Source organism: Pelobates fuscus, chromosome 13, assembly GCF_036172605.1.
Source record: "Pelobates fuscus isolate aPelFus1 chromosome 13, aPelFus1.pri, whole genome shotgun sequence".
NCBI lineage: Eukaryota > Metazoa > Chordata > Amphibia > Anura > Pelobatidae > Pelobates > Pelobates fuscus.
This window is the reverse complement of record NC_086329.1, coordinates 18,487,278-18,510,417: the sequence shown is the minus strand read 5'-3', so window position 1 is coordinate 18,510,417 and position 23,140 is coordinate 18,487,278. Positions and strand designations below refer to the sequence as shown.

Below are 23,140 nucleotides of genomic sequence, written 5' to 3'. Positions count from 1 at the left end.
CTATGATGTCAGGAATACAAACCTGTGTTCCTGACACTATAGTGTTGGTGTGGCTGTTTAGGTTACCGTTCCTCTCCGATTGCCCTGAGCAGGGCCGTCTTTAACGCGGGGCAAACGGGGCAGCTGCCCCAGGCCCAGTTACTCCTGGGGGGCCCAAAGCAGCTGCCCCGTGGCCCCGCCGCCCATAGCCTGCATAAGAAAAATTCCCTCCCTACCCATGGGCCCGCGGTGCTTGTATTGCGGCTGCACCGGGGCCCATACTCTAAGGGTGCTCACCGGGTGGCCAATACACTTAGGGCCACCCGGTGAGCACTTTTCAGCACGGGCCCGGTCGGATGCTGTGGCCGTTTAACAGCACGACCGGGCCTCCTGCTTTACGGCAGCCTGGGAGGAAGTGACGTCCGGGAGTCACTTCCTCCCTCAGAGATGATGACCCGCGCGGGAGGGAGGCTGAGCCAGGAGGCAGCGAGGAGGGGGACTGAGCAAAGAGAGCCAGTCCCCAACTCCCAACCACCCAAGGCAGCACACTGAACCCCAGGGAAGGTAGGAAACTGGAGGGGGGCTTTACAGTTTGCCCATGTGTATTTACAGTTTGCCCATCAGTATGTGTGTGTTTATGTCTGTCAGTAGGACTGTGTGTGTCAGTCTGTCTGTGTGTGTGTCAGTCTGTCTGTCACTAGGTCTGTGTTTGTGTCTGTCAATAGGTGTGTGTGTGTGTCAGTCTGTGTGTGTGTCTTGTCTGTCACTAGGTGTGTGTTTTTGTCTGTCACTAGGTGTGTGTTTTTGTCTGTCACTAGGTGTGTGTTTCTGTCTGTCACTAGGTCTGTGTTTCTGTCTGTCACTAGGTCTGTGTGTGTGTCTGTCACTAGGTCTGTGTGTGTGTCTGTCACTAGGTCTGTGTTTGTGTCTGTCAATAGGTCTGTGTGTGTCAGTAGGTATGTGTATGTGTGTCAGTTTGTCTGTGTGCCTGTCAATAAGTCTGTGTGTGTGTGTCTGTCAGTAGGTCTGTCTGTCTGTGTGTGTGTCAGTGTGCCAGTATGTCTGCCTGGGTATTAGTATGTCTGTGTGTGTGTGCCACTATGTCTGTCTGTGTGTATGTCTGTGTGTCTGTCAGTAGGTCTGTGTGTGTGTCTGTGAATGTATGTCAGTATGTCTCAGTATGTGTCTGTGTGTGTGTCAGCATGTCTGTCAGTGTATGTGTCGGTATCCATATGTAAGTATGTATGTGTCAGTTTGTCTGTCTATATGTGTCTGTATATCTGTGTGTCTGTATGTGTATCAGTGTGTATCTGTATGCTGTCTTTGTGTGTTTCGGTGTATCTGTGAGTGTGTCTGTGTATCTGCATGTGTGTATATGTGTCTGTATATCTACATGTGTGCCAGTGTGTATATCGGTGTGTCTGCATGTTTTTCAGTGTGTGTGTGTGTGTGTGTAAATATCTATGTGTGTGAGTGTGTGAATGCGGAGATGTATGCACATATACAAACACTACATACAAATACACCCCTGCATTCAAACTCCAACACTACGTACAAACACACACCAAAATTATATGTAAACACACCCCTGCATTCAAAAACCAACACTACACATAAATACATGCATGCAAGTACGCCAACACCACATACATTCCATACAAAAACCTGTTTACATTCAAACACATAAAAACAGCTTAGTGCTAAATACAAACCTTCAAACATGGGTAAATGGTAGAGCCCAGCTGTCAATGCATTGCTGGAGTTGCACGACAGATGGGGAACTACCTTTTAATCACCCGTGCGATAGGGAGGCTCAAAAAAATTCTTGCACCTCTCTACATTAGGACTGCTACTGCGTTGGGGTGGAGGACGGGATTGCACACCTGGGGAGAGGGTACCAGGGGGCCCAGGCAAATGCTTTGCCCAGGGTCCAATCAATATTAAAGACGGCCCTGGCCCTGAGAAGGTGAATTTACACACCTTTTCTCCCTCGACGGTCTTAACGCAACTAGCCCAGTCTGGCTTCAACTCAATGGCCCATGAGATACGCAGTCTTGACCATTGGGAGACTATTGCACCAATCAGCGACTCCTCATAGAGATGCACTGAATCATTGGAATCAAAGGAACATTTAGTACCTCTATAAAGTGTGTGGAGACGCTGAATGTAGGTGTTGCACACAGTGCAGCCATGGACTAAGAAGCACCTCTAGTGGCCACCTGAGGGACTGCACCTACCAGTGTTATACTAGGCACCAATGTTTCTCTGAAAAGGCAGTGTTTACATTAAAAAGCCTGCAGGCACATACTATATACACCAGATCTACATTAAGCTGTAGTTGATCCGGTGACTATGTTGTCCCTTTAAATTGAGGATTTACCGGTATGTTTTGACATTTTCTGTATGTTGTAGTACTCTTGAGCAGTGGGTCATGAAGTTATTGTCCACATTCTCCCCTTTTTGGCCGTTTGAAGTATTCGACTGTCCTTTAAATTTAGCAACCTAAACATCATCGCACGATTCTGGCAAACGGTTCATGCCAAAATCTGACCATCTATGGCTTTACGTGAAAAAGAAAGCTGGCCAAAGTGATTGTAACTGAGCTGTTTATATGATTCTAATTCCTTTTTTTTAGCATCAGAACTTACATCTACTGTTTTAGTCAATAGGATCCACATCGTGGGAACGAGGTATTTTATCCACTTCCTCACGCTGCAGGGATGGTTGAAACCTCTCTCTGTCTGCTGACACTGTCAAAACGTTTCCATGGTAACTCTCGTTCTTTTCGCATTCGCGTCCGCATTAAATATATCCTGTGTACATCCAGTATACAAAGGGTACCAGACTCTGTTAACATCACTTTGCCGTTTCAAGATGAATTTTAGAATGTTCGCTTCATTTTTAACTCTTTGTGAGCTGGCACTGTAGTGCTTACCATTGCAAGCCGACCTGTTAAATGTTTACTGTCATTATCTTGGTGAAGGTAACCTCATAGTACATCTATATCGGGGTGTGTGTGTAGGTAGGAACGGAACCTCATAGTACATATATATATGTGTGTATAGGTAGGAATGGATATATAATATACTTGTCTGTCTGAGAATAGTAGGAGTTACACTCCTGAGGGGAGTACCAGCTGCCATTTTAACAAATGCTGAAGTATCTGCTGCCTCTCAATGTAACTCTCACTAATCTTGAACTGCACCCTTTTTAAAGTGCTTTATTTTTATTTTTACGTCTCCGACCTAAACCTCTCAAATGGTATTATTTTTCTCAATACACATTTTGACAATCTCTCTCTCTCTCTCTCTCTCTCTCTCTCTCCTACTGCCTGTTCTCAGCGCAAGCACTTATAATAATTCTCTTGCACGTTCCGCGTGATGACACTTTACGCTGTAGGACACCAGGGGACAAAATCAGGTCAGGTGGTCTGCTCCTCTGAAATTGGTACTGTTCGGGGGACTGGAAATGTCTCCGGAACTTATTTCCTCTACAAAGCTGTATTCCTTGTACTATCGCGCCCCCCTCTCCAGTGAATAAAGTATTAAAACCCTTTATTTACTTGCCTGATCCCAGCACCGATATCCCTTGGCGCTGGGTCGTAGCTCCTCCTCCTGCTCCTCCCCCGTAACGTGACAAACGGTATCTAATGTTCATGCCCAGCAAATGCTGCGCCGGTATTAGACCTCCCCATAGGAAAGCATTGAATCAATGTTTTTCTGTGGTAATAAAATTACGCTGGAGGTCCTCATGCAGAGTGTGAAGACGTCTAGTGTCAGATACCGGACTAAAGGTCCATTTCAAACCAGGAAGCACCTCCAGTGGCTGTCTGATAGACAGCCACTGGAGGCAGACTTAGTGCTGCAATGTAAACATTCTCTGGAACCTCAATGTTTAACATTGCAGCACTAAGTGCAATAGGGAGACTGTACTCAGACCACTTCAATGAGCTGAAGTGGCCTGGATCCCTACAATGTCCTTTTAATACATGTTTACCCATTGTGTATGGTTTTACATTGCATGATAATTTAATGTTAGGATTTGTATGTGAGAGTTAGTCCTTGGGGTTGTTTGTTAGGATAGTGTGGGGTTTAGGAGGAGGTGTTCGTTAGTTCCGTATTAGAAAATACAGGCCTCGGTGCTGCCCAAGATTAGTGGCAGTTATACTCCCAAGCAGCATCATTCAGTTGCCTCCATTAATTCAGCTCAGGGAAGATATGGTCACTATCACTGCAGTATAGGCTTCCAAACCACGTTCCGTCCTTTGAAACCCACCAAATTCCTTAAAGGGACAGCCTAAGTACCCAAATTACTTGATGTCATTGGATGGATTTCAGGATATAGATTCTAACTTTGCAGCCTGTGCTGTGTTTTATCAACAGCATTGTTTTACATTTTGACTTGCCCGCGCCTGCTAGTGGCATGGCCTTATGATATGCCTTCTAACAGTGGAGGTGGGGCAGGCCAAATGAAGGGCATACCAGTGATGTTGTGGTGACACTTTGAGGGGACAAGCCTGCTCGGGCTATTGTGAGTGGGACACCAGAGAACAAACCGAAGCCCAAGTTTGGGTCTGCTCCTCTGCAGTTATCAGATAGTTGTGGGCATACTAAGCAAGCCAATACAGGTGCTATTCTGGGGGATAACTGCTAAATGTTGGCTCACTTTATTTATTTAATGGTAATTTTCTTAATGTACTACTTTGCCTCCAAATGCACCATTTTTTGTTTGATACATTTTGGCCCCATTTGCAGAGAGACAGAGGACTTCTTTTCCTCACATTCTAAGCAATTAGCATTAATTGTTATAGTGCTGGAAGAATCACATTAATTGGGATCGGAGAAAAACTGGAGAGGTAGATTCTCAAATGAGAACATTTTGATTTAATTTCACAAAATGCCACCAGACACATTTTTATTGCCATTCCAGGAATGCTTTAGTTTATAGCCACCTCCTTGGTAATTTACATGTCGGTCATATGGGAACAGACTTAAAGATTTTAGTCAAATGACGGGCTAGAGAACAGCGCCACCTACGGATGCTCAAAATAATGCAACATCAGAATCATCGTTCAAGATGAAAAATATATTTTTGTCTTAAAGGTTTGGATTTCCGACCTAAAACAAGGTTGTGGCAGCTTACTCGCCAAGGACTCCGTTTCCCTCAGTGAATAGAGCTCATAACATGTAGCTTAGTGATAACACCTCCTCTATTACCCCTCCAAATAGCGCTCTGATAGGTGACTCTGGGACCAGGAGCGCCCTCGACAAAGTTTTACCAGACTTTGCCAACTTCGAAATCAAATCATTTATTTCCAGAGGGTTTGTGGGTTGCTCCCTGTCAGGCTCGCCATGCCTCTGATTTTCATGCCGGTCTGTAACGGCTCCCGGGACACTGGAAAGGGCGATGGGCTTTGAGGCATGGGCTGGAAGGGAAATGTGGTGATTATAGTCCTTTGTAGAAGGAGGTGGTGGTTGGGGACATGTACCAGTCCGGGGTGACTGGGTGGTCTGTCACAAATGTGTGCTTTCTATATGTTAATTTGAATAAGAAATATATTCTTCATTACTGTCAATTATTAAAGGATTGATCCATAAAACGATGAGGTATGGAACAATGACAAGTGACTTGTAGAATGTAAGACGCACATCGAGGAGAGCAATACAAAATATATCCTATTTTATTAACATACATTTTATTTTAATAAAAATGATTATTTTATTAAAGAAATGAGTCTATAAATGAACACTAATATTACTTGAAAAGGCACTTTAGCCTGGAAAAACACGAGACAGCGGCAGGATTTTATTATCACGTTCGGTTTCCTATAGTCATAGTTAGGTATTTCCATGGTAAATTCTCTCAATGAGATGAATAATCTTGTCTGGGAAATGTGTTTAGGGATGTTAGAATAGACGCGTGGATTGAAACTCCGAGAAAAGGAAGTGCCTGATTAAGAATTAGAAGTTGAAATGAAAAGAAATTCTGCTCTATTTTATGAGAAATCATTAACGAAACCACTCTTCAAGGAAAAGAGACTTAATTTACGGAATAAACCACAAACAGGAATTGGACTGTTCTTATTACCCTTCAGTTCACACAAGTGACCCACTAGCCTAATGATTAGAGTTACAGTTTAGCATTGCCTAGATTACAACATGTGACAGAGTAATCTACTAAAACAATTTAGAAACTCTTGATAAACGACCCTCTCTAACCAGTAGACATACAGGAGCACAAATTCAGGGGGCACCATGGTGGATAATGCAATTAAAAGGCTGTCTTCATCCTAAATGAAAATATATTGAAAACACCAATCTCTGAAACGTTTCGGCCATAGCTTTAGACATACATCTAGTTACAACGGGAAAATGCAACATATATTTACATCCATAGTTCTAATTAATAAAATCACACGAACACAACAAGATGCACCCCCTAATCAATCCATGAAGTACAAAAAGTGGTATATGTACATATTAAGGGATTACTGTAATTGTTCATTTATAGTCATTCATAAATTAAATTAATCCATTGTAACATTTCTAGACGTTTTCTATCTATGTTTAGTATCCAATCTGTGGCCTCAACCCATCTTTGTAATTAGTGAAGTAGAATCCATAATACATTTGTCAAAAGCCTCTATCTTCAGATGACTATTCTAAGCACAATAATGACCAAAGCTTACTGTAGTGGTTTTGGGCAAAAAGTTCATAATTTTCCCCAACCCCCCCCCTCCCAGTTTATATGAAACCGGTTTAAAGCCATTTGACAAAACAAACAAGCATGTTATCCAGTGCCTGGAGCCTGCCCTCTGTGCTGCGGCATGGTTACTGCAGAAGGGGACTTCTGTAATCGTGTGTCCAACTTTGATAGGAATGATGGTCTGTTGGTGGTCCATACAACACAACAGCAAAGTGTGATTTAAAAAGGCTTGGAAATGCAGTCTGCACTGGGTAATCCGAGACCACAGGACTTGAGCTGGAGGATGTAACGTGACAATGTTTAAAAACATTAGAGAACCTACTATAAGTTCCATCACCATTCAAATGAAATGAAACGATGATTGCTTGTTTTACTGTAGAAACATTGCACATAGTCATTACATTATCTGGCATGTATTAATGTTTCCTTATTACTGCTAAGGAGTGGGTACATGCATACCCAGCTGAATGTTAAAGAGATATGTTTGCTTACACTCTATCGTTATCTTTCTATAGAACTTGCCCTGGGATGGAGAGTTAATTTTGGCATCTGGTGCTGGATTTTCTTCTTCCTCTACAGAAGACCCGGAGTGTGATCCAGGTGAGCACGTCATCATGCTGAACTCATTACGTAGGGTGCGTTTTCTATTTAAAGAGGATGGCCTTTTAGCTTCCTTTTCAGATGAGTAATGATTTAAGAAAACTCGCTGCTGCAAACGGACCACTCGTATTTGAATTTCAAAGAACATGGGAATGCCAAAGACTTTAAACGTTAATCTAGACCTAGTGGGACTTCTGCTAATAACTACTAGAGGTTTTTTTAAGTGATGGAAAGTGAAAGAGAAGGTTACAGTATAACAAAAACAATAAAATGAATCCCAGTACAGCTAAAAATGTATTAATAATCATGTCCTCTCCCCGTGTGTGGGACGATGTACAGAATTGCATATAAAATGCAACAGTGTACAAATGGTACGACAGGCTGACATTTAGAAGAAAGCATTAAAGGATGTATTGTGATTTTATTTTTATTTTTTTTTGTCAGTGACTCCCCATTCACTAAACTGGTCTGGAAAGAAACGTACCTTTTCCAAGCCAGTTTAACCCCGTGAGGTAAGAGTGCTCCCGGTGGCCTCCTGGCACCATAACAACTTTATTTAGATTAAGTTGTTATAGTGATTACGGTGCCTAAACTGTCCCTTTAAATCCACACAGTTTAGTGTTTCTTTTCTGCCCACCTGCAAACTCTGTTCAAGAGTAGAGCCAGGTTATCCATAAGGAGGCCATGTAGGGACAAGGCTCAGACAGGGGCCCCCGAGCATTGGCTGTGAAGGGGCCCTCCCTAAGCTGGCAGAAGGATATATAGACCACTCTAGTTGGCTCTGTGCCCCCTCACTACCTCAAGGGAGCATTGTGGTCTGCACCAATATTTGGTGTAGGCCACTTTAAGATCTCGTCCGGGTTCCCTGACGCTTCTCCATGACTCAGGGGCCACAGCCAGCTCTCTGTGTCATTGACAGCGTGCCGGACCACAAGGAAGCTCTTAAAGTGGTCTGTACCCGATAATCAGGTGCAGAGCACAATGCGCCCTAACCAGACCATTAAGGATCCTGCTCAACCTCCACCAGACAAACAGGAAAATTCTATCCTCTGGACTAAACAGTTAATCAAACTAAATGGCTTATTTACGTACAGACAAAATTAAGTAGACATAACCATAAGTTGTTGCTTTTTTTTTTCTTTTTACAGGTTCAGAAATCCATTTCCGTGACCCGGATCAATACCAGTGGTTCGACCCTACGTTGTGGTATTCATCTCTTTCTGACAATGGCAAATCCCTATTTTCGGTGGATTCTGAACGAGTCCCGTGTCAGTACGATGATGTTATCTTTTCCCCCGAAACATCATTCAAAGTCAACAACATGGCAACAGAAGCAACAATTAACCTGAAAAGCATTTCTGTTCTTGGAAAGGTATGAAGAAACTAAATGATATCTAGTGGCCGTCCAAGTAGCCGATTTTTGTCTACAGGTGTCAAAATACTTTGTTACATAACCTGCGGGATGTACTTTCTACAAATATATACTGTTTGTAGCGGTGTTGGAATCTGTGAACAAGTCACAAAGTTGTAATCTCAGTGTGCCAAATTTAGCAAAGTTTTAGCTTTAAAACCGTATATTCACTCCTTGCAATATTTGTTTTAGAACTTCTAAAAATGAATTCACATACTATACATACTGGGCGTTATAACAACCACAACGAATTAGTAAATCTACTTGGAGTTTGTTTTCTTTATTTACATTTGGTGTGTAGAAATTATTATATGTAAACTGAGAAAGAAAAATTTTTTTTTTTTTTGGGGGGGAGCTGTCTCACCCCCTCATTCTTCATTTTTAAAAATATATTATTCCTATTTAAATGAACACTATAGGGTCAGGAACACAAACATGCATTCCTGACCCTATAGTGTTAAAACCACCATCTAGCCCCCCAGGTCGCCTAAATATACTAAAATCTTACCTTTACCTTTACCAGTCTGCTGCTGCTGGCTCTGCTCCTGATCTGCCTGCTTGGATTACATCATCAGAAGTGGTGGTCTGAGCCAATCACAATGCTTCCCCACAGGATTGGCTGAGACTGTCAAGGAGGCAGATCAGGGGCACAAGCCAAACACAGCCCTGTCCAATCAGCATCTCCTCATCGAAATGTATTGACTCAATGTGTCTCTATTAAAGTTCAGTGTCTGCATGCAGAGGATGGAGACACTGAATGTCAGTATTGCACATTGTGCAGCACTGCTTCCAGGAAGCACCTCTAGCAGCCATATGAGGAATGGCCAGTGGTATCTCTAGGCTGTAATGTAAACACTGCATTTTCAGAACAAATCAGAACAAATTCAATAGGCTGTAGTTGTTCTAGTGACTATGGTGCCCCTTTAATATTTTGCGTAATGTGTGTGTGTATATATATATATATATATATATATATATATATATGGTATCAAAAGAAAGCCCTGTTTCTCCTTTAAATGATAGATAATACGTACAGTTGCACTTAAACAGAAACCGAGAAAGCGTGGTACAATGTGACCAAGGCCTCTTCATTATTTTTGCCAAGCGTTCAAGCACAATGCTGCTAAAAAAAAAACCCTTGGTCCTGAACTGCTTCAGCATAAAAAAACCAACAGATTACGGCGATTTAAGCTGCTTAGCCCCTTAATATAGGTAAAGCTAAGGGTTTGTTTTTTTCCTTGTCGGGCAGAGCCTTCTCTGTCTGCCGATTGAACGAGAAACAGGTTGTTTATGGAGTGTGGAAATTTAAAATGTAGTTCCAGCTTTTGGACTGTAGAGGGAGTAGAATATCAGGTTAATTCAATTTATACATTATATAATTTGTGTACACGGCAGGTTTGGTTGTGAATAAATGGCAGCACTTAATGTCACACAGTGAGACAATAAGGCAAATTAAAAATAGTCTATTACGTCTACTTTAGGCTAATAACATGCATTTACTTTGCAATGTGCACTCATATGTTGCCGAGTTGAAATTTAGCGGCTCACCATCCTGCAAATGACTGTTCCCATTAACTTTTTTTAAGAGGTCTGTGCGACACTGAAAGGATGAGAGCAATGGCTGACAGCGCCCAGTCCGAGTCTTGCCGACTGAAATTTCGGACCTCTGAAGGAAGTTGCTAAGCAGAGCAAATGGGTGCTGTCTTGGAAAGTTTGAGGTTAAAGGGACACTCCAGGCACCCAGACCACTTCTGCCCATTGGAGTGGTCTGGGTGCCAACTCCCACTACCCCTAACCCTGCAACTGTAAATATTGCAGTTTTTATAAACCGCAATAATTACCTTTGAGGGTTAAGTGGCTGTCTATCAAAATTCACATCCAGCGTGCAGAACGTCCATAGGAAAGCATTGAGAACTGCTTTCCTATGGACTGTTTGAATGCGCGCGCGGCACTTGCCGCGCATGCGCATTCCGTTCCACTCGGGAGCTGAAGTCGGCGGGGGAGGAGAGGTCACCAGCGCCGAGGGAGCCCGGCACTGGATAAATGTAAGTAGCTGAAGGGGTTTTAACCTACTGAGGGTGGGGGCACTATTGTGTCAGGAAAACAGGTTTGTTTTCCTGACACTATAGTGATCCTTTAATGTAAAAGTTTAAAAAATGCAAAATTAAAATATATGACTCAACTCACGGCAGTTCTTTATTTATTTAGTGATAACAAAGTGTGTGTTATTTTTAGGAGAGAGGATGACATAATTCATATTGACAAAATGTTCTGATAGAGATCCACCCTTGCATTAGGGTGACTGGGCACGCCCCTTGCGCACACCCATGTTCTCCAATCATAGTAGTTTATTGAAATGATTTCTATTTATGAGCGTAAACATCTTGATAATGTTTTTACACTGATGTTACACTGGTGTGTAATGAGTTAATTAGTATAAAAAAATAAATAAAAAAAAAACATAAACACAAAAATGACAGTTATGTTACCAGTATGTGAAACGAGATCCATAATCACTGTCCCATTGCACGGCAACACCCAGAAACCCAAAGCGTGTTTTTGCGCGGACTGATTTCATGACTCACCTGTGAGACGTAGACAAGTCAACACAGGTAGACAACATAAAGTAACTCAGAGGATAGGTAATCAAATGGCAGCCTTCCAAACAATTAGAACAAACTCGAGACATACGTGCGAACAATTGTAATTCGTGGAAAAACAAAACCGACGTGAGTCTTGTTTCGACAGGTGGGAACCACTAACTCCGTTTCAGAAGGTTGAGTTATAAAAGTGTTATGTAGCGGCTAATAAAATGAAGCGAAACTGTAAAAATTGGAGCAATTACCATGGAAACAAAATTAAATGAAACCGTAGCATTCTATTGTTTCTCGTGGTGATTGCATCACTTGTACAACCACACCCATTTTTTTTTTATTGAGTTACACTTGTGTAAGTGCGCCTACTCCATGTAGAATCATGCCCAGAGAAGGTCTATTCCCCCATTTTGAGGCTTTTTTTATTATTAGCTGTAACTTGTAACGTAGGCACTGACATTATTGCTGCGTGACCATATGGAGCATTGAGGGCCTATATGTCCCCTCATTAATTATAGAAAGATCCCTCCAATACCAGCCCCTAGTTACTAATGTAAGCAGGGTCTCCAGTCCCGTAGTATGTGCATATAAATTACTTTCCAGCCGCACACCTTAAAATGTGTTTTTATTTGCTCAATACAGCCTTTACAGCTGGTGCCTTTGTACCTTTATCCTGTAACCATACATATGCAGCATATCACCAAAGTGGGAAAAAAAGGTGACTTCACACAAAATTAATGTCTGGGCAAACAGAAACTCTTAATTGCTCAGAGCAATATGTTTGGATAGGCCGTCAAATCGCTCTCCAGAGTCTGTCCACCGCGGCTTGATGTTTAACTGACTTTTTTTTTTTTTTTTTGTCATCTTGTCATTGTACGTTAGACATTTACCACTGACGAGGAGTTTTCTGATCACCTTCAGTCAAACACTGGAAAGCTGCAGTTCCCTGGATCTCCCCAGATGCACATCACAAACACACCGTGTGGAGACCAGACCGGCTGTGAATGTGGCAACTCTGCGGTGAGAATCGTCTGTTTATTAGAAAAGAATGAATGAATGTCACTTGATCCCCGAAACAGGATCTTTAATCTTATCGGCGTGTTTTCATGCAAGCTACAATTTCAAATTTTTCTTTTAAAGGTGCTTCGAGAAATCTGTTCCGCTCTTCAGCGTACGGAGGGGAAATGTCCCGATCTTCCATGCCCACTGCCTCTGCTTCCAGCTGGACGTTGCTGTCAAATATGCGGTGAGTGCCATTGATGGCTGTAGTGAAGTACAACAATGATCTCACAGGAGTCTGAGCAGTCATGTCATATAGGTGATCTGGGCGACATCTGACAGCAAAGACTATGACTTAAGTTACATCCTAAAAAGTACAAATGGGATAACTTAGTTGTGAACATAGTTTTCAGCATAGGATTATGGGAACTGTAGTTCCGCAGCAGCTGAGGAGCTACATGATGCATGCAGGTGGCCTACATTATGTATTAAGTGATGCAAATCTCTCTGCCTCTTTTGATTGTAGGAGCCATAATAAATCTGGAGCACATGTCTACATTTAACTTTGAAAATTATCGCACTCATCTTGTCCAGACCTACCTTAACCTGGTATGATAACATTTTATTTACCGCTAAACAAAGAAAAGAGTGCAATATGGTTTCCTTTTCTGTTTTTGCATCAATCAAGGAATAATTTGTAGCTGTCATAGCTTTCTTTGCATTCCTATGAATCTTCGAAAGACTGTATAAGCACCAAAACAACTTTAGCTTAATGGAGTGTTTTTGGTGTTTAGATCTAATTGCTTAATTCTCTGCCATGTAAGAAGTTACATTGCTTTGTTTATATAGCCCTAGCCACACCTCCTCTGCATGTGATCTACACGTTCCTGTAAGGAAAGATCTAATATTCCCTTGATGCACAGTTTGTTTAATTTAGAATTTATCTCCTGCTCTGTTAATAGCCTTCCAGACTCTGCAGGAGCCTCACGTGTATTAATAAAGTTCAATTAACAGAGCAGGAGATAATAATGTCTAAAGTAAACACACAGTGCTATCACGTCTGATTTGAAAAAGAAACATTTTTTTTTCATGGGGTCTGTGAGTCTACAGGGGAGCTGTAGTCCACAACATCTGGAGCACTGAAGGATGCCTACCCCTGATCTATACACTAAAACTACTTCATTAGCTAAAGTTCTTTTGGAGCCTAAAATAGAATATATTTCACAATATATAATAATGGAATATTGAATATACTTGTCACTATTATATGTATACGGTGTGGTATAGGTAATGGCACAGTTAAAGGGACACTCCAGGCACCCAGACATCTTCTGCCCATTGGAGTGGTTTGGGTGCCAAGTCCCACTACTCCTAACTCTGCAACTGTAGTTATTGCAGTTTTGTATAAACTGCAATAATTACATTGCAGGGTTAACTCCACCTCTAGTGGCTGTCTAGTAGACAGCCACTAGAGGGAACTTCCTGATTTCTAGCAAAGATTTTCTTTGCTCCAGCGTCGCTCATTTCCCCATAGGAAAGCATTGAAAATCTTTTTCAATGCTTTCCTATGGGGAGCGCTAATGCGCATGCACAGCATTGCCGCGCATGCGCATTAGGTCTCCTCGGCCGGTGGGCGGGATCAGTCTCGCCCACCGGCCGACGGAATCAGAAGGAGTAGCGGCGCGGAGGAGGAGACAGCGACGAGGGACATCGTCGCTGCCTCAGGTAAGTGACTGAAGGGGTTTTCACCCCTTCAGTAACCGAGGATTGGGGGGTGGGAGGGAGAGGGAACCTCCAGTGCCAGGAAAACGGATTATTTTCCTTGCACTGGATTTTCTCTTTAAGAAAAGGGATAAACAAATACAAAGTTGATATTTTTCCTGTAGTGGTTATAGTGCCTGGAGTGATCTGAAACCTTCCCAGAATAATTTGCCAAACTGTTTTAGAAACGTGATGCTTAGCTCTGTAAAAACGACTTACTGCTCTGCAGAACACTCTGTGTGGGCACATGCGCCCAGCTGACCAAGGCAAGTTTAGCCATTTTAACAAATTACGCTAGGACACACCTTCCACCAAAACCACTAGATTGGGCTGTAACGGCTACGGTGCTTAGTGTGATCCTATAATATCTTTTTTGAATGTTTATCTGTAGACCTATTTTCATGAAAAAAATAAGTCAACGAGAATGTATTATGTTAGACAGCAATGCTGCATTCGTTAAGAAAGAATCCCGTACAAACACGAGAAATTGTTACTATACTGCTTGTCGATTTATGAAGTTATAGGGTGGAAGTTCTGGACCACAGGTCCCAATGGGCTTAGCGCTATGATTGATTGATCTGAGCTCTGCTTCTGAAACACTTGGAAATAAAAAATATATATATTTCTGGTAAGATTAATGCAAACTCACATTTTCTGAAACTTCCCTTTTCTTCTTAACCACAGAGGATTAAGCACAGCATTAAGGAAGTGTGCGACGGTAAAATTGCTACGGATAGGAAGTTATTGGGTAGTAGTGACAAGTGGCCACTTCCCAGTATCGTACTTTAAAGCGGCACTGTCATGCCGAACTTACCTTTCCTCAATCTCTTTCTCTTCTCCCCCGCTCTCAGGATCTGTTCTCCGTTTCTTCCTGTCTGCTATAATTTTCTTTAAAACCATAAGACAAAGTAGGGACTCTTTGCCTTATGGAGGATTCCTCCGCTTGACCAGCTCTGACCAGCGGAGGAGCAAAGTGTGCTTCATTTCCGCTGGTCAGAGCAATTTTCCCATGATCCTTACCTTTCCTCCCTGTTCCCATGATGCTTCCTGTCAATTGAAGCCGAAACTGCAGAATTGCGTTCTAACTGAATTCGGGACTTTGTTTGGATCGCAATTTCATTCGAATGAATGAAACTCCGATCCTATTCGTGCTAAGCAGCCGCTTAGTAGATAACTCCCTAATTCCCACGGTATCAGAGCTATCTACTAAAAGGCTGAAGGACCTAAATTGGTCTTTCAGCCACATTTACTAATACTAAGTAAAGATTACTTAGTATTAGTAAATAATATGCCCCTACTCGCTAGACCGCGAGTAGGGGCATGTCTAGTAAACAGTTGCTGCTAACTGTAAAAAAAAAAAAAAACACAAAAAGCCTATTGGTCCCCACCCCTAAACGACGGGTGGGGGCCCTAAAGTAAAATAAGGGGGGAGACCTATTGTGCCCCCCCCCCTGAGCGGTGGGTGGGGGCCATAAAGGTAATGAGGAGGGGGACCTACTGTCCTCCCCCCGGCCCCCACCCCTGCACGTTGGGTGGGGGCCGTAATGATCAGTCTGCACGGAGCCCTCCATGGGTGAAGATGGATTATTTTTTTTGCGCTCGAGATTTTTCTTTTTCGTCGTGTTATTTTTTTTGCGCTCAGGTTTTTTTATTTTATTTTAAGTTCGACGGGTATAATGTTGTTTTTTTGGCCTTTTTTGGGGTTGAAAAATAAAGATTTCAGAAAAAAGAAGACGTTGAATGGTAAGTTTAATTTTATTTACAGGGTAGTAATTTTATTCCCCGCTCACTATTTTTAAGGGTGAGGGGGGTAGGTAGGGGCTTTTTTATTTGGGTGGGTGACTAGGGGCTTGGGGACCCCTAGTCACCTTTGATGGAGGTGGGGGGGTTATTTGATTTAGGGCCCCCACCCGCCGCCCAGGGGTGGGAGCCGGGGGGCGGAGGACAGTAGGTGGCCCCCACCCGCCGCCCAGGGGTGGGGGCCGGGGGGGGAGGACAGTAGGTCGCCCCCCCCCCTTCATTATCATTATGAGTACATCCTAAAATAGGCAGTAAAACAAATTTTAATGCAATTCGATATGTACAGCTTCAGGTTGAAATTATCAAACCATAATTCTATTAGAGCCGGTACATGGATTAATTAACATGGTTCCTTTATAGTTTTGCACCGATCAAGCTCATAGCAAAATGCATTGGAAGCTTCACTGAGATGTTAAAGAGACGCTCTAAGTACCATAACGGCACGGCTCATTGTACAGGTGGGCACCACTCTATGTTGTAGTGTGTTTTTTGTTTCTTTTACCGGTTTAGTAGGGGCGGAACTTTCACTGCCACTAACAAACCACGTCCTCTTCAGTCACAGTGGAAGAAAATGAATCTCACTCAATCTGGATGGTAGTGTTAGATGTGAAAATGTTGTATATTTATTGTATTTTTAATTAATGTTTCCATAAACAGGAAAAATATTCCAGAGTTAAACTGGCAATTTCCAAAGTGCAAAATCAGCGGACTAGACTGAAGGCAAATGATGTAACTGCAGAAATTCAGATTATGATAACAGACAACTTGGAGGAGTCAGAGACAGGAAGTGATGCAATAGGTCTGGCCAATGACATCATAAACGAAATAAACAACAATGGTAAATATTCATAGCTTCAAGCTCGGATGTTAATGTACAATGCCATTTTGTTCACAGTTAATCAGACATAAGTTAGATTGCATTCTCTAAACCAGTGTTTCCCAACCCAGTCCTCAAGGCACACCTACCAGTCCAGGATTTAAGGATTACCCAGTTTTGTCTAAGGTGTTTTTTCTTTTTTTTCTAAAAACACCTTAGACAAAACTGGGTAATCCTTAAATCCTGGACTGGTAGGTGTGCCTTGATGACTGGGTTGGGAAACACACTGCTCTAAACAAAAAACGACATGTAGAATATTTGTTATATGCTCAATCCAAAATAGCCTATTTGATTAATGGTCACAGGGAAAAGGTTTATCACCCAACAAAAATTAGCAGTTTGTTAGCTGGATATTATAGTAAATTATACAATCTTAGATCAAATTCGGATATATCTCGGCCCACAGAAGACAAAATTGATCAGTTCCTGAATAGGGTTAAATTGCCTCGGATACCTACAGACAAATTGGAGAGTTTGGAAGGTGATATTTCGACTGAGGAGATATCAGAGGCAATCAAATCTATGCCATCAGGGAAGGCCCCTGGGTCCTAATGGATTTACCATCTTATATTATAAAACTTTTGCTGAAATTTTAATTCCCCATATGGCAAAATTATTTAATTCCTATAAGACCGGGTGAAGATGCCAGAGGAGTCCTTGTGTGTACAGATAGTTGCCTTACCAAAACCGGATAAAACTCCAGATAGGTGTCCTAATTTCAGTCTAATTCTCTTATTAACAATGATTCAAAGATATATTCTAAGGTGTTGGCAAATAGATTCCACTGATTATCAATAAGGATCAAGTAGGTTTTGTACAGGGTAGACAAGCACCAGGCGGAACAAGGAGGTTTATCAATTTGATTCAACACATTAATTAATTAAAGACGCCTTTTTTGCTTCTATCTTTAGACGCGAATAAGGCGTTCTATAGAATTCACTTGGGGGAACCTGTGGAAGACACTAAGCAAATTTAATGTTCCTTCATCTTTTATAAATGCATTTGCAACACTGTATAGCAACCCTACAGCTAATGTAACCGCTTCTGGTTTTAGGTCCGAGACTTTTTCTCTGTCTAATGGAACCAGACAAGAATGCCCTTTATCCTCACTTTTATTTGTCCTTGCTATTGAACCATTGGCCAAGCTCATCAGACTAAACACAGAAATAGAAGGTATAGGGTTTGGTAAATCTATACACAAGATAGGATTGTTTGCAGACAATATTATCGTAGCAATTAAAAACCTGAAAGAATCCTTAAGACACTTGAAAGATATATTGCATCAGTTTGGAGAGGTATCCTTTTACAAACTTAAATCTAAAACACAGGATCTTCCCTATCACGTTTGTCACTTAAACCTTATGGCTCTAAAGAGTTTATATTTAGATTATTGGAGATATGACTTTATAGAATATTTAGGCATTAGCTTATGTAAAAATGTAACAAAAATGCAGATTTATAATTTGAGCAAGGTGTGGCCCGTTTTACAGAAGGAGATGCAGCTCTCATGGTTGGGTAGGGTTGCGTCTATTAAGATGACAGTCCTCCCAAAAATGTTTTACTATTTTGAAGACATACCCCGGTCTATCCCGTTATCGTTCTTTTAAATAATTAACTCAGCAATTTTGAAGTTTATTTGGAACAAGAAACCAAGCAGAATCAAACTAATTACTTTACAACATAATAAATCCAATGGGGGTATTGGTGTACCTGATATTCGTAAATATTATTTTGCTACCAATGCCACAGTTGCAGTTAGGTTTTAATACTGTACCTACACATAAAGACATTTTGACCATGGTTTTAGATAGTAAAGCAAACAAATTGTCTTATAGAAAGAATACTCATTTATTTGCAAACCTTCAACATATTTGGGATAAATAGGGAGAAGAAAGTAAAAAAAAGTACTGCGTATAGAATATATGTTTTGTGCAATGTTCCATATGTTTACTCCTATAGATGGATCCCCTTTTCCTGTTTCCAAGTTTCCCTTTCCTTCCCCAAATAGTATGTTTGACTATTCGTTATTTGTTGTGAAATACATTATAACTTTAATTATTTGAAAATAATATTTGTTATAGTGTACGTTTAATGTAGTTTCATGTTAAGTCGCCTCCATATTCATCAATCAGTATTTATTTGAATAAATCTGCCTTTTTAAAGGTTGCACAGTGCCACAAAAGGCTTGCAACGATTCCCTTTGATCTTACAAATGGAAACTGCCAAAGGGAACGTTCCCCAAAACTGAAATCAAATCGCTGTCGTAGTTTGCAAGTTCATAATTTAAATAGGATTTTGTAAAAAAAAAAACAGATTTAATTTCAGTAATGTAGGAGTACATTTTAAGCACTGGATATGCCTAGACACTTAAAGGTAAACACACATTTTACAGATGTGCTAACAGAATCGTTAAAAGGATACTCATACTACATTTCAGTGTAGAGGTTTTGTTACTTGGTATCTTGGGACAATCCCTAGTAAGCGATAAACAATTTAGCAATGGTTTAGTAAAAAACGGTGCTTTCCTTAATATTGCCATTTATATAGCGCCAACATATTCCGTAGCGCTTTACAATATTATAAGAGAGGGAGGAATTAACTATAAATAGGACAATAAAAATCTTACAGGAATGATAGGTTGAAGAGGATCCTGCTCAAACGAGCTTACAGTCCTTGATCCCCAGAGGTAGACCCTTATATTGATACCTGTGTTACTTAGCATTCACGCTGTTAAAAGGTCCCACTGCGTTACGGAGGAGGAATGTCCGCAATGGTCCAATCAAATTTTCCCATAGGAAAGCATTGAATCCATGCTCTCCTATGGGGGTTTCTGTATCATGTAACAGAGTTTTACTCTGTCAGTGCCGTGGAAGCGCCTCTAATGGCTGACCTACTTAAACATATAGTGTAACTATTGCGGTTTCTGAAAAATTCTAATTTAGAAGGATATGGACACTGCTGGATGACTATAGTGTCTCTTTATTAGAATTTCATCCCAATTGCTGGTTTTATTGTTAAAGTTTTTAGAGTTAATAAAATAAACTGCAAGTTTGTTGCACATTATATTGTTTTATCGCTACCTTTTTATATATATGGTTTTTTAACATCCAATACGGCAACGATTGGTGCTTTGGGCTGGTAGGTCCAGTATTCTCAGCCAATCATCTTTGACAACGATAACACTGAATAGTTAGAATTCCACATGTCAGTATAGCGTCAAACTTTTGGCAGTTGCTAATTGCCAGTAGATGTTGAAAGACAACGATCATCAAATTTTCACTTATGATTATTTTTCCTATTCCTTTTTACATTTCTTACATTTAAAGAAACTTAATTACCCTTTTATTTTTTTAATGGATGTATAGAAAAAAAACCCTTTAATCTGGCTGATCAGCCATGTTCAGTCAGATTTTACGCTTATCTGACCAACTGCTGCTTAGTCTAACTTGCCTGCGGCTGTGACTGCTCTGTGTGAACCTACAGCAGCAGACACGTAAGGTTAAGCAGCAGGTCCGATAATCGCAGGTTCTGATCCAACATAGCTGCTCTGCCAGATATAACAAGAAATCATCAATATACATCTTTTAAAAATATATATAATTACATTTTATTAAATGTGATTTTTTTTTTTTTTTTTTAAGTAGTGAATATTGTGATGACCACTGTCCTTTTAAAGGAGATATTTGGTAATTAATGCTGTTTAGAATGATGTGATATTAACTAAACACTGAATTGAGAACCAGATTGCTAAATGTAGTCACAGAATCACACAATTAATTTAAAAGTCCAACATCATATCCCCCAAAGTCCATGAAGAACAAAACTATAAAATGTAGATGAAATGTCAGCGTTAATTTTTAATTGTTTTATTTAGGTAATGATGAATGATTAAGCTCCGTTTTCTTTTATTTTGTTCATTTATAATTTTAGGTATTTCATTCGGCATTTCTAAAGCGACCGTAGTAACATCTACCAGCAGTCAATCCGCTCCAAACACAGGGGGGATTATCACGGGGATTGTCATCGGAGTTCTTGCCATTTTCCTGTCTATTCTAGGCGGTCTCTATTACCTTCATAGAATAGGAATTTTAAGGTAATCAAGAAAACAAACCGTGATGCACAATAATGGCTGTGTTTATATTATCAGTGTAAGAATGGATGTTTTTGTTTGATTGTAGATTACCTTCTCAGATAGTCTTATTGAGGAGGAATAACTTTGAAGTGCAAACTGACACACAGCCCATAGGATTCACCAACCCTATATTTGAAGGCATTGCAGAGGACGCTCCGGTAAGTTTAACTGGAAATATCTTTGGGTAAAGGTTACAGCTTTGAATGTTTAGGGGAGTTGGAGGATTAACGATTTCCAAAAAGAAAATAATCCAAGCATTTGATGTCTTATTGAGGATCACATCACCTCTCTGATTGCTTTGGTCTTGCAATTCGATATCCAGCTCTCTTGCACCATAACCAGTGTGCTGTAGCGGTTATGGTGGCCAAGTGCCCAGCGCCCCCTGTGTAGGTAAATAGTTTTGTAATGGTTGGATGTCTACAAGGATCTGCTGCCTGCCTTTATCCTTCTAGCTCATTGGCTGCGAATGTCAGCTAATTGTTCTCCTCTAACGAGCTAAGCCCTGCACCTCCAAGCATAGACAGATCAGGGAGAGAGCTTCTGACCCCAGATTATGCAGGGATGTGCTTGGCAGATCTCGGGATTGGCTCTGAGCCAATCAACTGAGATTTCTGAACCTGGGTGCCCCAAGGGGGGTACCTGAGGATCAGCGCTGGAGGTAACTTTAGGGTTAAACTGTTTGAGAGCAGTTTAACCCCTTGAGGTAAGAGTGCGTCTAATGGCCTCCTGGCACCATAACAACTTAGATGCAGTTGTTATGGAGCCTAAATAGTCCCTCTAATCTATTGGAATTCTCCTCAGGTTTACCAGATTTGTTTTCCTTGTGCCAAGCACAGAAACACACAATCCATTAAGAAAGAACTTACAAATATAATTCCAAATACTAACATTGTTATTCAATAAAGTGACAAATTCAAGGTAAGCACCTTTAGCAGTCATCTGAGGAGTTATCACTAGGCTGTAATGTAAACACTGCATTTTCTCGGAATGATTCTACTCACCAGAACAAACACAATAAGCTGTAGTTGTTCTGGTGACTATAGTGTCCCTTTAATACCTAAATAGTCGAACTGGAATTACAGCTGAATTAGTGTGTTTTCCCAATTTGGCTATTTTAGCCATAAATGTTAAATTCACATTAAATTCTCACGTTAGTAAATAACTCCGTTAGTGAGGAGCTATTGCCTTGTCAATTTTCTACAATTCACATTATATTCAAAAACACACCAGCGTTAACTAAATACACTAGAAATATAATATTAAATATATTGGTGCTCATCCAAGCACACATTTCTGTTTTAGTGTCGGGGTATACAGTGGCAGACTGATAATGGTTTAAAGATTGTTATTAATACTATATAAAGATAGTATAACAAACTACGCTGAAAGTTGTTTTGGTTTTTTTTTTCTTTGTAGGATGTCTCTGGTTTATATTCTGGAGAGGAAATATTAAAAGAGATTACACTAGATAAAAGCAGTTTTCAGTATTCAAATCCTCTATATGAAGCCTCCCAATGTGACGACTGAGACCTCATCAATTAATCGGTTAGTAATTAAAATCAACTCATTTTTATTTTCAGGTATTATTTAGCTAGCAAATTCACCATAAGTACTGTTTGTGCTAGATATACAATGTAAATCTTATAGACAAGCGATTGGTTTACAATGTGTCCTCATAACATGCTATTCTTGAAAAGGTTAACAGGGCTTGTTTAGGTAAACAGGTTACAGCTCTCAGGCCAGGCATCCTGGGAAATGTTGTCCACGTCAGTAAATCAGACCATAAGGCTATCTTAATATGGTGAAGAGAAATGTGACTTTTAGGCAATATACCCACTGCAGCTCAATTTAAACAGTCTATGGGGGCAACCCAATGAATCTTTTTTGGGGGGTGTCAATAAGTGTGGAAGTTTGATTTTTCTTATTCAACTTTCTTGATTATGCATAATTTATATTTCACATTTACCAATATTAATTTCCTCATATCTGGAGAGTGATGATTGGCTGAGAGTGGTTTAAAGGAACTCTCAGAACCCTAACAAAATTGAAATTAATTTATTATTATTACTGGTATTAACATAGTTATGGTGCCAGTATTCCCCACGGCGCCTTCGTACCTGAAAGGGTTAAACAGTTTAACCCCAAAGGTTGCCATCCGCGGCATCCAGCGGGGATTGTTGCTGGGCAGGGGCGCTGCTGATTTGATTGAGCAGTCAGCTGAAGCTCTAAGCCAAATGTTTTAAAATGACATCTTCCAGGATCCTTTGTCATTCTAAAAGCAT

The 23,140-nt window shown here is 40.8% G+C and overlaps 1 protein-coding gene across 1 annotated transcript in view; it reads left to right on the top strand.

Annotated features, from left to right (window-relative positions):
- AMN (amnion associated transmembrane protein) overlaps positions 1-23,140 on the top strand; it is a 52,879-nt gene that overhangs the window by 24,714 nt on the left and 5,025 nt on the right. The window contains exons 4-12 of the mRNA XM_063439621.1: positions 7,200-7,284; positions 8,433-8,656; positions 12,172-12,309; positions 12,430-12,535; positions 12,815-12,897; positions 16,507-16,687; positions 20,657-20,819; positions 20,905-21,016; positions 22,275-22,403. Coding sequence (XP_063295691.1) covers positions 7,200-7,284; positions 8,433-8,656; positions 12,172-12,309; positions 12,430-12,535; positions 12,815-12,897; positions 16,507-16,687; positions 20,657-20,819; positions 20,905-21,016; positions 22,275-22,385 — 1,203 coding nt within the window. The 3' untranslated portion in view covers positions 22,386-22,403. The remainder of the gene's footprint in view (positions 1-7,199; positions 7,285-8,432; positions 8,657-12,171; positions 12,310-12,429; positions 12,536-12,814; positions 12,898-16,506; positions 16,688-20,656; positions 20,820-20,904; positions 21,017-22,274; positions 22,404-23,140) is intronic.